The sequence below is a fragment of the Bos mutus genome, chromosome 27 (genome assembly GCF_027580195.1).
Source record: "Bos mutus isolate GX-2022 chromosome 27, NWIPB_WYAK_1.1, whole genome shotgun sequence".
Classification (NCBI taxonomy): domain Eukaryota; kingdom Metazoa; phylum Chordata; class Mammalia; order Artiodactyla; family Bovidae; genus Bos; species Bos mutus.
Genome location: NC_091643.1, coordinates 38,786,171 through 38,802,846, shown reverse-complemented (window position 1 = coordinate 38,802,846; position 16,676 = coordinate 38,786,171). Strand labels below are relative to the sequence as shown.

The 16,676-nt window shown below is 41.8% G+C and overlaps 1 protein-coding gene across 6 annotated transcripts in view; it reads left to right on the top strand.

Moving 5' to 3' along the window:
• Positions 1 to 333: 333 nt before the first annotated feature.
• Positions 334 to 16,676, top strand: part of MCPH1 (microcephalin 1) — a 232,036-nt gene continuing 215,693 nt past the window's right edge. Inside the window, exons 1-3 of one of the 6 annotated variants that reach the window (XM_070364261.1) lie at positions 334 to 650; positions 1,616 to 1,707; positions 5,541 to 5,659. In XM_070364261.1, coding sequence (XP_070220362.1) covers positions 416 to 650; positions 1,616 to 1,707; positions 5,541 to 5,659 — 446 coding nt within the window. In that variant the 5' untranslated portion in view covers positions 334 to 415. Of the gene's footprint in view, positions 651 to 1,615; positions 1,708 to 5,538; positions 5,660 to 16,676 lie in introns of those variants that run through there. The other 5 variants (XM_070364263.1, XM_070364262.1, XM_005886929.2 and 2 more) reach the window with 5 other exon arrangements.

The following is a 16,676-nucleotide window of genomic DNA, read 5'->3' as shown; positions in this document are numbered from 1 at the left end:
CCTTAAAAATGAAACTTCTCACACGTTTGGTAGTTCCTTCTTTAATACAGACAACACGGTCCTTTAACTTAGTGTTTCGAGTAGATTAAACAGAGAACGCTTATCAACTCGGGGGGTGGGGAACAGTCGCCCCTTACTACAGGTCACTGCAGGGAAGCTGGGGGTTGGGCCAAGCTCCCGCAGGACGCAGGCGCGCAGCCCTCGGGGCGGGGCCTGCGCGGCGGGGGCGGGACTCCGGGCTGGCGGGAAGTTTGACACCCAGAAGATAAGGAGCCAGGCGGCCAGGCTATTCCTGAGGGCAGGCTCCCCCACTCCCTCTGAGACTCATCCGCTCTGGGGTTTGCGGACTGTAGGGCTCGAGAGAGACAGCCCGGCTAGGGGGACCTCCCGCGGGAACCGGAGACCCCGGGTCTCCATGCAGGAGCTGACGCGCCGTGTAGGTACGTCCGGAGAGAACCTGCCTCCGTTGCCCGCGCGGAGGGGTCTTGGTCCCGCCCCCAGCCCCCTATTGGTTGCTCAGAGGACGCGGACAGGCGGATTTCCGCAGAGCCCGCCTTGCGCACGCGCGCTGCTGTCACTGCGTCAGGCTTGCGCGTCACCGCCGTCCGTGATGGCGGCCCCCGGGAGCCTTGGGGGCCCGGTCCTGAAAGGTGAGCAGGCGGGTATCGAGCCGGCGCGGCTGCGGCCGGGCCTCAGGACGGGCGCCCGGGTCACGGCAACCCCGGGGTCGCCAGTCCGGCTGCGGGGAGGAGGCGGGGATCTGTCCTCGAACCCAGAACCGGGACCGCCCGTGACGGTTGGGGGTCCGTCTCGGAGCCCAGGGACCGCGCCGCCCGACCTGGGCCGGGTCAGGCCGGCGGCGCAGACACGCGAAGGGCTGGGAAGCCCGGGGGGGGATGGTTTTCAGCTTTTTCTGGGTTCTGGCGTCTTTGTATGGCCGGGTGGATTTGCGGGGAGGGGGCTCTAGTGAAATTAGAAAAAGAACCAGTAACTCCTCTCCCTGTTCTCTGTCAACGTGACCAGAACCTCTCAGTGAGGAATGATTCCCTCCAGGCACGCCTGAAAGGCACCAGGCTTTGAGCAGGGAGGGTTTCGTAAACTGTTTCCTGCCCCGCGAAGGCTGCCTGTTGGCCGTGTTTTTGTAGGACCTGCAAACTAAAAGTGCCCTTTACTTTTTTAAATGGTTGAGAGGAACCGAAGGAGGAGGACAAATGAAATCTATATCAAATTCAAGCTTCATTTTCCATAAAGTTTTGTTGGAATGCAGTTATGCTTTTGTCTTTGACTGCTTTTGTGCTGCAGCCTTCTAACGGAGTGGTTGTTTGGCCCTCAAAGCCTAAGATAATTGCTTTCTGGTCCTTTACAGAAAACAGACTCTGGCTCTAGAAAGTTAGGCTTGGTTTAAGAATTTGGGAAGAGTTGAGAATGTAAACTGTGACATATGTATGAGTAAAGTTGTTTTTCCCTTGAAATTTTAAAGAATCTAATGGCAATTTTAACAGAAGAAATCTTAAATTTACTTTTTAATGTGAATAGAACAGGAGAAAAATATGTTGAAATCTTTGGGTGAGGGTATATCAGATATATTCTATGCTAGCATCTTGTTTGTTTTCAGATGTTGTGGCCTATGTTGAAGTGTGGTCAGCCAATGGGACAGAAAATTACTCAAAGACCTTTAGGAATCAACTTGTGGATATGGGGGCGAAGGTAAGAAATTCATTTTACCATTGCTACACCTGACAGTCATCTGAAACATAAGGAGATCTATTTGCATTTTCTTATTTTGGGATTTTTTACTTAAAGCACGATGGACAAAGAGGACAGTGGGTAAGTGGCAGAAGAAAAAAGGAGAGAACCATGGTACGAGAAATTGAGAACAGCTGGGCTAGGGGAGAGCTCCAGGATGGAAATACAGGTACTGCCACTGGCTATTCGGATGCCTGATATTCTTCATCAAAGTGTGGAATACAGGAAAAGGAATAGTTTTTTTTAAAGGGAAAAGTTGTGAATCTGGGGATATTGGAAGTAACCTGATAGACATTTGGATGTACAAATCTGGAACTTGAGATTGTCAGGGCTAGAGATACTGTTTTAGGCATCAAGAACATAAGAGTCAGGTGTGGTGATTACCCAGGTGGTTAGAATGAAAAGTGCTGAAGGTGGAGCCTGTTTAGTATTTCCAGGGCTGGTATGGGAGTCATGGACCCTGGGACCGAGACTGGGAAGGATACCAGGAGAATCCAGAAAACACGCCTGAAAGTGGGAGGAGGAACATACTTCAAAGATGGAAATTCTAAAACGCTGCCTAAGCTTAAGAAAAGTTAGGATTGGGAAATATATTCTTTGAGCTTGAAAGCTGTAAGGTCATTGTTGAGTGCCACCATGTTCAGTGAGCTGGGTTAAGGGAATCATGGAGATCTGAGGAATGGGGTGGTGAAGGCAGCAGCTCGAAGCAGGGTTCAGATGTGAGCTGACTTCGTGGCTGGGGGGACTTGGGGGAGGGGGGCTGGTCGGCTGGTTAAAGGAGAGATTAACACAGTAAGCTACCACTGAAGCCAGGGCAAGGATTAGGGACGGTCAGGGCATAACATAAACTGAAGGGCAGTGTTCTCCCTTACTCAGGCAGAGTGTCTGCTCCTGAGTTTCCTTTGACTCACCGTGTTCCTTGACCTAGTGAGCAGGGGCAAGATCCAAGAGCAGGCTAGGGTGACAGTCAGACGGCAGGGCCCGGGGTTTGCTTTTGAACCTGAGAAGACACCTTTTTCCTGCTAAATCAGAAGGTATATCCATTAGGATTTTGGGAGGGTTTCCACTTGATGATACCAGCTACATACTCGTGCTCCACGTGTTATTGTGACAGGAGAAAGCTGTGGAACATAGGAGTTGGCAGAATGGCTTTTGAGAGTAGTATTAGGGTCTTGGATCTCTTGAATTTCCCCCCCCCCCCCGCCCACCACCTTTTATTTAGCAGTTTTTCAAATAGAAAAGTTGAAAGAATAGTATGGTGAATATAGACCCAACAATTAACATACTTGCTTGGACTCCATCTCTCTAAACAGTATATGTATTTTTTTCCTGAACTATTCAAAAGTAAATTGCAGATACCATAATTTGTCCCTAAATATATTTAGCCTGTATCTTTTAGAACAAAGATGCCTTCTGTGTGACAGAGACCGTTTCACATCTGAGAAAGCTGTCGGTAATTTCCTAGCAGCTTTCTGTGGTGTTTGAATAAGTTTATAATTCTGTCAGCATATAAAAGCCCCACTGCTGTGTATCCTTGGTCTTGTCTGTCTTTACCTTCAGCCATCACAGTGTGTTTCTGGTGGTGTATCAGCCTGGTGTGCATTTCCATTTTCCTGTACTTCTTCCCATACTTATTTTGAAGACCTGTTCAGGTCTCCACCTCATGTTTGCATTGGGTTTTTTTTTTCTTCTTGATTTGTAAGCATTCTTTATACTCTTCAGTTGACCCCTTTGTCAGCCAGGTGAATTGCAATATTTTCTGTCTGTGGCTTGCTTTTTCACCTTAATGGCATCTTTTGCGGAGAAGGCAGTGGCACCCCACTCCAGTACTGTTGCCTGGAAAACCCCGTGGACTGGAGCCTGGTAGGCTGCAGTCCATGGGGTCACGAAGAGTCGGACACAACTGAGCAAGTTCACTTTGATTTTTCACTTTCATGCATTGGAGAAGGAAATGGCAACCCACTCCAGTGTTCTTGCCTGGAGAATCCCAGGGACGAGGGAGCCTGGTGGGCTGCCGTCTGTGGGGTCGCACAGAGTCGGACACGACTGAAGTGATTTAGCAGCAGCAGCATCTTTTGATGATAATGGTAGTTTATTCCTTATGGTAAGCTTCTGTGTGTGTATCTTGTTTTAAAAAATCTATTTCTACATGGCGGTTGTGGGAATTTTTCTCTTATTTTCCAGAAGCTTTATCATTTTGCCTTTCACATTTAGATTTATAATACATTTGAAATTAGTTTTTGTATGTGGTATGAAATCAGTTCAGTTCAGTTCAGTCACTCAGTCATGTCTGACTCTTTGCAACCCCATGAACTGCAGCATGCCAGGCCTCCCTGCATCACCAACTCCCGGAGTTCACTCAAACTCATGTCCATAGAGTCAGTGATGCCATCCAGCCATCTCATCCTCTGATGTTCCCTTCTCTTGCCCCCAATCCCTCCCAGCATCAGAGTCTTTTCTAATGAGTCAACTCTTCGCATGAGGTGGCCAGAGTATTGGCATTTCAGCTTTAGCATCAGTCCTTCCAATGAACACCCAGGACTGATCTCCTTTAGAATGGACTGGTTGGATCTCCTTGCAGTCCAAGGGACTCTCAAGAGTCTTCTCCAACACCACAGTTCAGAAACATCAATTCTTCGGCGCTCAGCTTTCTTCACAGTCCAACTCTCACATCCATACGTGACCACTGGAAAAACCATAGCCTTGATTTTTTTCCCAGTGGATGATCATTTGTCTCAACACCGTTTATTGAAAAGACTGTCCTTTAGCACAGTGACACCTTTGTCATTAGGTAACCATGTTTCAGTACCCATACAGTCTGTTCTCATGACAACTCCGCTTGTCTTAATTACTCTTTATAATAAGTCTCACCCTTTGTTCTTCAAGCACAGAGTTCTGGCTTTTTGCTTTCCCAGATACAAGGAGTTCTGGCCTTTTGCTTTCCCAGATACATAATTGGAACTGGTTTGTCAGTTTGTAGCCTGAAGCTTTTTTTGGAATCTTGATTGGTATTGAATAGAGAACAGCAGATCAGTATGGAGAGAACTGACATGTTTATACACGGGAATCTTCTAAAGCATCAACATGATGTATGCCTTTGCTGATATGGGTGTCTTTAATTTTCTCAGTGATGTTTTATGATTTTTCTCTGGTTATTTTGTTGCTGTTATGAATGATATCTTTTAAATTCTTTTTCCTATTGCTGTTATATAGAACTAGTTATTTTTGCATATCTACATTGTGTCCAGAAAACTTATCAAACTCTTCTGAGTTCTGTGGCATTTTGGGGATTTTTTAACAATGTGCACAATTGACTCTTACCTGTACAGGGTCGTTTTATTTTTCTCTAATCCTAACACTTTTTCTTTTCTTGACATACTGTGCTGGCTCGGGCCAGTTGGATAGAATGGAGATACTCCTCAACAGAAAGGTTTTAGCATTTCCCATCATGCAGTCTTATACCAGCTTTCAGATCCTAATTTACTGTGAATTTTCCTCATTGATAAACTTTTTAAGTTTATCGAACGCATTTTTGGCATGTAATTGAGGTGGCTATGATTTTTCTCTTCTACTTTGTTAATGAAGTGAATAATGATTGACTTTTTGTTCTAAACCAGCCTTGCAGTCCTGGAATAAACAGGGGTGGGAATGTATTGTATATATTGGTTGATACTATTTGCTAATTATTTTGTTGCTTTTTTGGCAAGTGTCTACAAGAGTGACACTGGCTTGTACTTAAGAAACTTATGCAGGTAGTAATAAATTTACTTTTGTTTTCTGCCTTTTGTCTGCAGGTTTCAAAAACTTTTAACAAACAAGTAACTCATGTCGTGTTCAAAGACGGGTACCAGAGCACCTGGGAAAAAGCACAGAAGAGAGGTGTGAAGCTCGTCTCAGTGCTCTGGGTTGACAAGTGAGTCCTTTCTCCTGTTTTTTTTTTTTTTTCCCCCTTACGTTATCTAGTATTGGTAGAGTGTGGAGATATTTTGCATGAATCACAGAACTAGATAAAGTTTTGTTTCCATCTTTTCTCTGCCTCTTACTGGGAGCATTTGACATCCTCAGTTTCCTAGGACGAAAGACGGGTCCTGCCCAGAGACCCTGAGACGGAGTCTGTGTGGTATGTTGAGGGAACAGAGAAGCAGATTGTTAGTCTACTGAGGTGGCCAGTCTCTAACAAAACACCACAGACTGTGGCCTTAAGCAGCAGAAATGTATCTCTCAGACTTCTGGAGGCTAGAAGTCCACTATGAAGGTGTCCACAGCGTTGGGTTCTTCTGAGGCCTCTCTCCTTGGCTTGCTGGTGGCCATATTGTTTCTGTCTTCACTTGGTCTGGCTGTTTCTGTGTCCTCATCTCTTTTATAAGGACCCTAGTCTTACTGGATTACCCACCCTCAGGGACCTCATTCAACCTTCACTATCTCCTTCAAGGCCCCATTTCCAACTGTAGTCATGTCATTTGGTCCTGGGTGTTAGAACTTCATGTGAATTTAGAGGACACAATTCAGCCCATGCAAGAATGCAGGAATAGTCAAGGGGAGGCTTTAGGAGGAGGTTGAGGTCAGAGGGAGTGGGGTATCAATGATATAAATCAAGTTTCCTGAAATCCAGATGTAAACGAGTCATACTGCTGATTTTCTAGAAAACTAGAGTAAATTTATGTGAAAACAGTAAGGCAAAATATAAGGCATAGACTTTGGCTCTTGATGTGTGAAGCTGCTCTAAAAGAATTAAGCCTGTTAGTTAAAAAAAAAACTTTAACAGTGAGGCATGACAATTGATTCCATTTCTTTGTCTTCCATTGTCTGGGCAGGTTTTAAGATTCCAGCCTCACTCTCCTCTCTTGTTTAAAACAAGGTGTTCCTCATTTCGGATGTGTCCTGTTTCCCCGTGATTAGGCTCAGGTTATGGTTTCCCACTCAAGAGGCTCCATGAGTGAGGTGTGCCTACCTGGAAACCTGCCGTTTCCGTCTGCCTCCTAATGGGATGCGAGTTTCGGTCACCTGGCAAGGCGTTGCTGGTTTTTTTTTCCATTGTGTGATGACTGTTGTTTCCTTTGAGGCTAATAAGCTGCCTGTGGGGAGGCAGATTCAGATCATGTAGACCTTTTGCTCCCTTGGCCCCAGGTATATTGTTCATGATGGTTCTTGCCTGAACCAACCTTAACCCTGAGTCTTATAGGATGACTATTTTCCAAGTCCAGCGCTTCTGGCTGTGCCCAGCTGTGTGCTGTGAGAAAGAGCCTTCTTTTCTCCCACACTGATTGATTAGTGTCAGCTCCTGGGTTCCTGTATTTTTCAACGGCTTATAGTTCACACTGTCTGTCTGGTGCTTAGATCATTCAGATTTGGCTACTGGGAGTCCCTTCAGCCAGTTCCTGTGTCTCTGTGACCTCGTGCCTGCTCTCCCCCAGCCCTGGCGTCAGCCCTTTGACTGGGACAGCATCCTGGACTGAGATGTGGGGCTGGTGGGCTCCTGGCCATGGCCCATCACCCCTTATTGGCCTTCCAGGCAGAGGCAGGAGACACATTTGCTCCTTTCTTCCCTTTTCCGTCCCTATTTGGGATTATTTGATGTGTTAGTTTTTAGACTAAAATTCTCTCCATTCTTTTTATTTATTTTTAGTGATTGCTTTAGGGGTTACAAAATAGATCCTTAACTTCTGAGTCTGCTTAGACTTAGTATTGTACCACGCCACATAAAATACAGGTAGAGACCTGGTAACTGTGTGTCTGTAGTTTCTGCCCCCTCCCCTGTGTTAGGGTGGTCGTATGGATTTCAACCATATGCAGTAGAGGCCTGCAAGACAGTGTTGTCACTGTGCTCTAAACACTTGTCTGTGTTTTAAATAAATTAAGAGGAAAAAATAGTGTCATGTTTATCTGTATATTCTTTCTCTTACTCTTCATTTCTGAGGATCTGAATTTCTTCTGTTATTTCCTTTCAGTGTGAATAGTTATGTTTGGTGTTTCTTTCCTTCTTTCTTTTTTTTTTTTAATTAAGAAAATCCACATACTATAAACTCGCCCTGTTAGTGTACATTTTAGTAGTTTTTAATGTATTCTATTCAGATGTTTGTGGCAGTTATCACTACCTAATCCAGGACCATTTTATCCCCTCAGAATAAGGTCCATAACCATTGGCAGTCATTCTCCTTGGGCTCCTTACTTCCAGCCCCTGGCAGCCATCAATCTACTTTTTGTCTTTGGATTTACCTAGTCTGGACATTCCTTGTAAATGGAACCCGACATTATGCAGCTTCTTGTGTTGGATTTCTTTGCCTTGGCATCATGTTTTGGAGTTTCATTCGTGTTGTAGCCTGTGTCAGTTTTTTATTCCTTAGAGTTACTGAATAATATCATGTTTTGTTCATCTTCATCAGTTGGTAGACAGACATTTGGTTTATTTGCACTTTGGCCATTGAGTAATGCTGCTATGAACATTTATGTGCAAGTTTTCATGTGAATATATATATTTTTGATCCTCTTGGGTATATATGCACCTAGGAATGAAATTTCTGAGTTACACGGAAACCATTTGTTTAGCATTTTGTGGAAGTGCTAGTTTTTCGGATTGAGTGTACCATTTTACATTCCTACCAGTAATGTTCGAGGCTTGTTATCCCTCTTTATGTTGATAGCCATTGTTGTGGATGTGAAGTGGTATCTCACTGTAGTTTTGACTTGTATTTCCTTAATGACCAATGATGTTGAAAAGCTTTTCGTGGTTTACTTGGCTATTTTATCTTTGGAGAAATGTCTACTCAAACACTGTCCATTTTTTAAAACTTGAGTTATTTTTCTTGTTTGAGATAGAGTTCTTTATTCTGGGTACATATTATTTGCACACATAATAAGACCCTTATCAGACATATTATTTGCAAACATTTTCTCCCTTTCTGTGGGTTGCCTTTTCACTTTCTCGTTGGTATCCTTTGAAGCACAAGTTAAAAATTTTTAAGCCCAGTGTTTCTATTTTTTCTTTTGTTGTTTCAGTTTTAAATGTCATATTTAAGAAATGATTGCCTGATTGCAGGGCGTGAAAATTTACACCTGTGGTTTCTTCTCAGAGTTTTATAGTTCTGTCTTTAACACTTAGGTCTGTGGTTTACTTGAGTTAGGTTTTTGCCCATGGTGTGAGCTATGGTGTCACCTTCACTTTTACATGTGACTGTCCAGTTGTCCCAGTACCACTTGTTGAATAAACTGTTGTTTCCCCATTAAATTAAATTGATGTCCTTGTTGAAAATTAATTGACCATAGATACATGGATGTATTTCTGGATTCTCAGTTCTGTTTCATTGATCTGTGTGTTTATCTTAATGCCAGCACCACACTGTCTTGATTACTGTTGTTATTGTGGCTGACCCTTTGTAACCCCACGAACTGCAGCATGCCAGGCTTCCGTGTCCTTTACTGTATTCTGGAGTTTGCTCAAACTCATGTCCATTGAGTCAGTGATGTCATCCAGCTGTCTCATCCTCTGTCACCCCCTTCTCCTGGGGCCTTCAGTCTTTCCCAGCATCACGGTCTTTTCCAATGAGTCACATCTTCCCATCAGGTGGCCAAAATATTGTAGCTTCAACATCAGTCTTTTCAATGAATATCCAGGGTTGATTTCCTTTAGGATTAACTGATTTGATTTCCTTGCTATCCAAGGGACTCTCGAGAGTCTTTTTCAACACAGTTAAAAAATACGAGTTCTTCAGTGCTCAACCTTCTTTATGGTCCAACTCTCACATCCCTCCATGGCTACTGGAAAAACCATAGCTTTGACTATATGGACTTTTGTCGGCAAAGTGATGTCTGTGCTTTTTAATACACTGTCTAAGGTTTGTCATATAGCTTTTCTTCCAGAGAGCACGTGCCTTTTAATTTCATGATTACTTAATTACTGTAGCTTTACAGTAAGTTTTCAAGTTGGAAGTGTGTCTTCTCCAATTTTTATTTTCCTCCAGTTCCTTTGCATTTCTGTATGAATTTCAGGATTTGCTTGTCAGTTGCAGGGAGGGAGGGAAGGGAGCAACTGATATTTAATAGAGATTGTGTTAAGTCATTAATTATATAAGTGTTGCTATTTAATCTTGCGATCCATGGCCATGTTTTTATTTTCTTGTCTGTAATTTCTTTCCGTTATGTCTTGTAGTTTTCATTGTGTGAATCTTGCCCCTTCTAGGTTAAATTTATTCCCAATTTATTTTCTTTTTGATGCTATTGTAAATGGAGTTGTTTTCTTAATTTCATTTTTAGATTGTTCAATTATTAAAATACAGAAATATAACTGATTTTTGTATGTTGATTTTGTATCCTGCAAGTTTTTGAACTTGCCATTAGCTAAGTGTCTTTGTGATTTTCTTAGGATTTTTTTGTATATGGTGTTGTGTAATCTGTCTACAGAGATAGTTTGACTTCTTCCCTTCCAATCTGGATGCCTTTTATTTCCTTTTCTATTCTAATTGCCCTGACTATAACCTCCAGCACAGTACTGAATAGAAGCAGTAAGAGTGGACATCTTGTCTGGCTGCCAGTCTTAGGAGAAGAGCTTTCTGTATTTCTCTATTAAGTGTGATGTTAGCTTTGGATGTTTTTTTTAATAGGTGCACTTTGTCAGGTTGAGGAAATTTACTTCTATTCTTAGTTTTTGTTGGTTTCGATTTGTTTATTATTAAGGAATGTTGGGTTTTGTCAAAATGCTTTTTCTGCAGTTATTGAGATATTCATGTGAGAGAGAGATATATATATTTATCATTCATTTCATTAATGTGCTGTATTAGATTGGTTTCATGTGGTGAACTAACTTTGCTTTCCTGGGATAAACTCTGCTTGGTTATGTTGTATACTTTTCTTTTTAAACTGGATCAGTTTGCTAGTACTTTATTTTCATTTTTGCAGCAGCTGTATTCATAAGGTATATTGCTCAGTACTTAGAATGACTTTTTCTAGGTTTGGAGTCAGGCAGTATTGGCATCGTAGAATTAGCTGGGCTGTGTTCTTCTGTCTTCTGAAGTTTATAGGGATTGGTGTTAGTTCTTCAAGCATTTGGGAGAACTCACCAGTGCAGCCATCTGGGCCTGGCCTTTTTTTGTGGGAGGGTTTTTGATTAGTAATTCAGTCTCTTGTTACAGGTTTGCTTAAGTTTTCTATTCTTGCGTCAGTTTAAATAGTTTGTGTCTTTCTGAAGTTTGTTCATTTCATCTAGGTTGTCTAATTTGTTGGCATGCACTTGTTTGTAGTATTCTGTAATAGTCCTTTTTATTTTGATAAGGTCAGTAGCAGCTCATTCCTAGTATGAATTAATATCGCTTTTCTTTTTGTCTTGATCAATTTAAGCTAAAGGCTTGTCAATTTCTTTGATCTTGTCAAAGAACCAACTTTTGGTCTCTTTGCTCTTTCTCCATTGTGTTGCTTCTCTTTTTTAAATTTCCACTATAATTATTTGTTTCCTTCTGCTTGTTTTGGGTTCAGTTTGCTCTTTTATTTCTCTAGTTAGAGCATTAGAAAATTCATTTGAAATCTTGATTCTTTTTTGATGTGTTTACAGTTACAAATTTCTTCTAAGGATAGCTCTAGCTTCATCTCATGAAATTTGGTATTTTTGTTTTAAGTTATTTCAAGTGTTTACCATTTTCTCTCATGATTTCTTCTTTGACCCATTGGTTATTTAGGAGCTTCTTATTTAATTTCTACATATTTTTGAGCCTTCCAAACTTGGTTCTGTTTTTGGTATCTCATTTCATTCTGTTGTGAGAGGAGAACATATTTTAAGATTTTTTAAAGTGGTTGAGACTTGTTCTTATGCCCTAACATTTGATCTGGCCAGGTGCATGTTGTGTGTGCACTTGAGAAGAATGTGTATTCATTCCGTTATTGTGGATACAATGTTCTATATACAGATGTTTGTTAGATCTAGCTTATTTATACTGTTTTCTCAGTGTTTTTCTGGAAAAGGTCAATTTTCATTCCAATCCCAAAGAAAGGCAATGCCAAAGAATGTTGAGACTACCACACAATTGCACTCATCTCATACGCTAGCAAAGTAGTACTCAAAATTCATCAAGCCAGGCTTCAACAGTACATGAACCATGAACTTCCAGATGTTCAAGCTGGATTTAGAAAAGGCAGAGGAACCAGAGATCAAATTGCCAACATCCGTTGGATCATCAAGAAAGCAAGAGAGTTCTAGAAAAACATCTACTTCTGCTTTATTGACTATGCAAAAACCTTTGACTGTGGATCACAACGAACTGGAAAATTCTTAAAGAGATGGGAATACCAGACCACCTGACCTGCCTCCTGAGAAACCTTGTGCAGGTCAAGAAGCAACAGTTAGAACTGGACATGGAACAACAGACTGGTTCCAAATTGGAAAAGGAGTACATCAAGGCTAGATGTTATCAGTGTGCTTATTTAACTTACATGCAGAGTATATCATGTGAAATGCTGGGCTGGATAAATAACAAGTCTGGAATCAAGGTTGCCGGGAGAAATATCAATAACCTCAGATATGCAGATGACACCACCCTAATGGCAGAGAGGGAAGAGGAACTGAAAAAAAAGCCTCTTGATGAGAGTGAAAAAGTTGGCTTTTTTCAACATTCAGAAAACTAAGATGGTATCCGGTCCCATCACTTCATGACAAATAGATGGGGAAACAATGAAAACAGTGACAAACTTTATTTTCTTCGGCTCCAGAATCACTGCAGATGGTGACTGCAGCCATGAAATTAAAAGATGCTTGCTCCTTCGAAGAAAAGCTATGACAAACCAAGACAGCATATTAAAAAGCAGAGACATTACTTTGCTGACAAAGATCTGTCTAGTCAAAACTATGGTTTTTCCAGTAGTCATGTATGCATGTGAGAGTTGGACCGTAAAGAAGGCTGAGTACTGAAGAATTGATGCTTTTGAACTGTGGTGTTGGAGAAGACTTTTGAGAGTCCCTTGGACTGCAAGGAGATCAAGCCAGTTAATTCTAAAACAAATCAGTCCTGTATATTCATTGGAAGGACTGATACTGAAGCTCCAATACTTTGGCTACCAAATGCGAAGAACTGACTCAATGGAAAAGACCCTGATGTTGGGAAAGATTGAAGGCAGGAGGAGAAGGGGATGACAGAGGATGGGATGGTTGGATGACATCACCGACTTGATGGACATGAGTTTGAGTAAGCTCCGGGAGTTGGTGACGGACAGGGAAGCCTGGCATGCTGCAGTCCATGGAGTCACAAAGAGTCAGACACGACTGAGAGACTGAACTGAAGTGTTTTTTTGTCTTTCTTGATTTGTTTAATTGTTCTATCCGTTATTGATTGGGGTGTTGCATTTGCCAAGTGTTTCTGTTAAATTATTTATTTCTCCCTTTAATCCTGGCAGTCTGACATTTCTTTTTATCAGGTAACAACAGATTTCTGTGGTTTTCTGTATCTGAATATGTCCCTATTCATTTGTGAATAATGTTCTCAATGGTTATACAATTCTAGGTTGACAGTATTTTTGTTTTTTGCTTCTGTTTTCCACTGCTTAAAAGGTGTTTCCCCTGTCTCTGTCCTCATAAGAAGCCTGTAGTCATGCAAATAATTTCTCCACTGTGAGTCCTGTGTCTTTTTGTGTGGCTTCTTTCAAGGTTTTCTCATCTTTGGTTTTCAGAAGTTTAAGGGTCTGGATGTGGTGCCTTTAAATTTATTCTGTGAAGATATTGCTGAGTTTTTTTTTTTTTTTTTAATGATATAAGGTTATATATTTCATCTAAGAGCATGATAAATTTGGGCTGTTGTTTTTTCAAATGTCTCTTGTGCCTCTTTTTCTGGTACTAGTTTAATTAGCTGGATATCAGGAATTGGCTAAGCTTTCTTGTAAAGAGTCAGGTAGTAAATATTTTAGGCTTTGTGGTCTATATTCAAGTGCTCCCTGCCCTGGTGTGGGAAGAGCCCTGGAGAAGAGCAAACAAATGAGTATAAAAAATAAAACTTTATAACAAAACCTGGTCATGGGCCAGGTGGCCTGTAGGCTGTCATTTGCCAATCCCTCCCGTGTAATACAGCTTTTGAAATTTTCCCACAAGTTTCATTGACTCTTTTCTCTTATCAGTTCCATCCTGTCATTAAGTCTATTTACTAAATGCATTTCAGATATTTTTCAATTCTAACATTTCCACTTGGTTCTTTCTTATGTTTGCTGATTTGTTTCTTAGCTGAGATTTCCTATCTCTGCTTTTCTTGTCTTTCATTACACATGTATTTTCCAATCTGTGGCAGAAGATAGTTATAGACATTCCTTGTCTGATCATTTCAGCATCTTGAGGTTGGTGGCTATTGGTTTTTCTTTGTTCCTTGAGAATGTGTCACATTTTTTTTGACTCTTCTGTAACAGGACTTTGAGTTGTATTTTGGACATGGTAAGTGTTATCTAGACTCTGGGTTCTTTACTGTTACTCCAGAGGGTGCTGATTTTGTTTTAGGAAGCAGGTGATTTATTTAGCTGTAAACTTTGGACTGTCATTTTAAGACCTATGCTGGGTAATTGCTTGGATTCATTCAAGCAAGGCTTTAGCTGCAGGCTGACTTGATTGCTTCGTGGACACGTAGGTCAGGGATCAGCCAGAGACTTGGGCTTGTGTCTTCAGAACCTGAGGTTCCCCCTCTCTGGTTCTGTGCTTCCTGTATCCTAGCATCATTTACTGGTGGCCTTATCTGCCCTGGCTCTTTATTCCGGTTCCTTTGGGCAGAAGGATAGCAGGTGCCCATTACTGAGCAGTCATGCATTTTTAGTTACGAATGTTTTTCCACATTTTTATATATCATTTTTTAAAACATACATATGGTCTTTTATAGTGGAATACCCAGTGACTTGGCCTTCCCAGGTAGCACAGTGATAAAGAATCTGCCTGCCAAAGCAGGAGACATGAGATGTGGGTTTGATTCCTGGGTCAGGAAGATACCCTTGGAGAAGGAAATGGCGACCCACTCCAGTATTCTTGCAGGGAAATTGCATGGACAAAGCAACCTTGTGGGCTACAGTCCATGGGGCCACAAAGAGTCGGACGTGACTGAGCACAACACACAAGCAGCAGCTTATGCAGCCTGTCTCCTGTTAGTGAATATGAAGGTTTCCATTTTCTTTTTCTTTACAGTCAGAAACAGTACAGCATTGAACCTTTGTGTGCGTTACTTTCTTGCAGAGGTATAATCTGTTTGTGGTTGGTGTTCAGTCAGTAAGTTGTGCCCGACTCTTTGCAACCCCGTGGACTACAGCACGTCAGGCTTCTCTGTCATCCACTATCTCCTGGAGTTTGCTCAAACTCATGTCTATTGAGTTTATGATGCCATCCAACTATCTTATCCTCTGTTGCCTTCTCATCCTCCTGCCCTCAGTCTTTCCCAGCATCAGGGTCTGTTGCAATGAGTTGGTTCTTCGCATCAGGTGGTCAAAGTACTGGAGCTTCAGCTTCAGCATCAGTCTTCGCAATGAATATTGAGGGTTGATTTCCTTTAGGATTGACTTGTTTGATCTTCCTTCTGTCCAAGGGACTCTCAGGAGTCTTCTCTAGCACCACAGTTCTAAAGCATGAATTCTTTGGTGCTCAGCCGTTTTTATGGTCCAACTCTCATGTCTGTATATGACTACTGGAAAAGCTATAGCTTTGACTATACAACCTTTGTCAGCAAATTGATGTCTCTGCTTCTTAATATGTTCTCTAGGTTTGTCATAGCTTTCCTTCCAAGGAGCAAGTGTCTTTTAATTTCATGACTGCAGTCACCATCCACAGTGATTTTGGAGCTCGAGAAAATAAAATCTGTCACTGGTTCCATTTTCTCTCCTTCTGTCTGCCATGAAGTGATGGGACCCGATGCCATGATCTTAGTTTTCTGAATGTTGTGTTTTAAGCCAGTTTTTTCACTCTCCTCTTTCACCCTCATCAAGAGGCTCTTTATTTCCTCTTTACTTTCTGTCATTAGGGTGGTGTCTATCATCTGCATATCTGAGGTTATTGATATTTCTCCCGCAGTCTTGATTCCAGCTTGTGTTTCATCCAGCCCAGCGTTTCTCATGATGTATGCTGCATATAAGGTAAATAAACAGGGTGACAGTATACAGCCTTGATGTACTCCTTTCCTGATTTGGAACCAGTCCATTGTTCCATATCTAGTTCGAACTGTTGCTGCTTGACCTGCATACAGGTTTCTCAGGAGATGTAAGGTATTCCCATTTCTTTAAGAATTTTCCACAGTTTGTTGTGATCCACACAGTCAAAGGCTTTAGCCTGGTCACTGAAGTAGATATTTTTCTGGAATTCTTTTGCTTTCTCTATGATCCAGCAAATGTTGGCAATTTGATCTCTGGTTCCTCTGCTTTTTCTAAATCCAGCTTGTATATCTGGAAGTGTTTGGTTCATGTACTGCTGAAGCCTAGCTTGAAGGATTTTCAGCATTACTTTGCTAGCATGTGAAATGAGTGCAATTGTGTGGTAGTTTGGTACATTCTTTGGCATTGCCTTTCTTTGGGATTGGAATGAAAACTGACCTTTTCCAGTCTTTTGGCCACTGCTGAGTTTTCCAAATTTGCTGGCATATTGAGTTCAGTATTTTCACAGCATCATCTTTTAGGATTTGAAATAGCTCAGCTGGAATTCCATCACCTCTGTTAGCTGTGTTCATAGTAATGCTTCCTAAGGCCCACTGGACTTCATACTCCAGAATGTCTGGCTGTAGGTGAGTGACCACACCATCATGGTTATCTGGGTCCATTAAGACCTTTTTGGTATAGTTTTTCTGTGTATTCTCACCGCCTCTTCTTAATCTCTTCTGCTTCTATTAGGTCCTTGCTGTTGCTGTCTATAGTACCTATCCTTGCATGAGGTGTTCCCTTGGCATCTCTGATTTTCTTGAAGACATCTCTAGTCTTTCTCATTCTGATGTTTTCCTCTTTCTTTG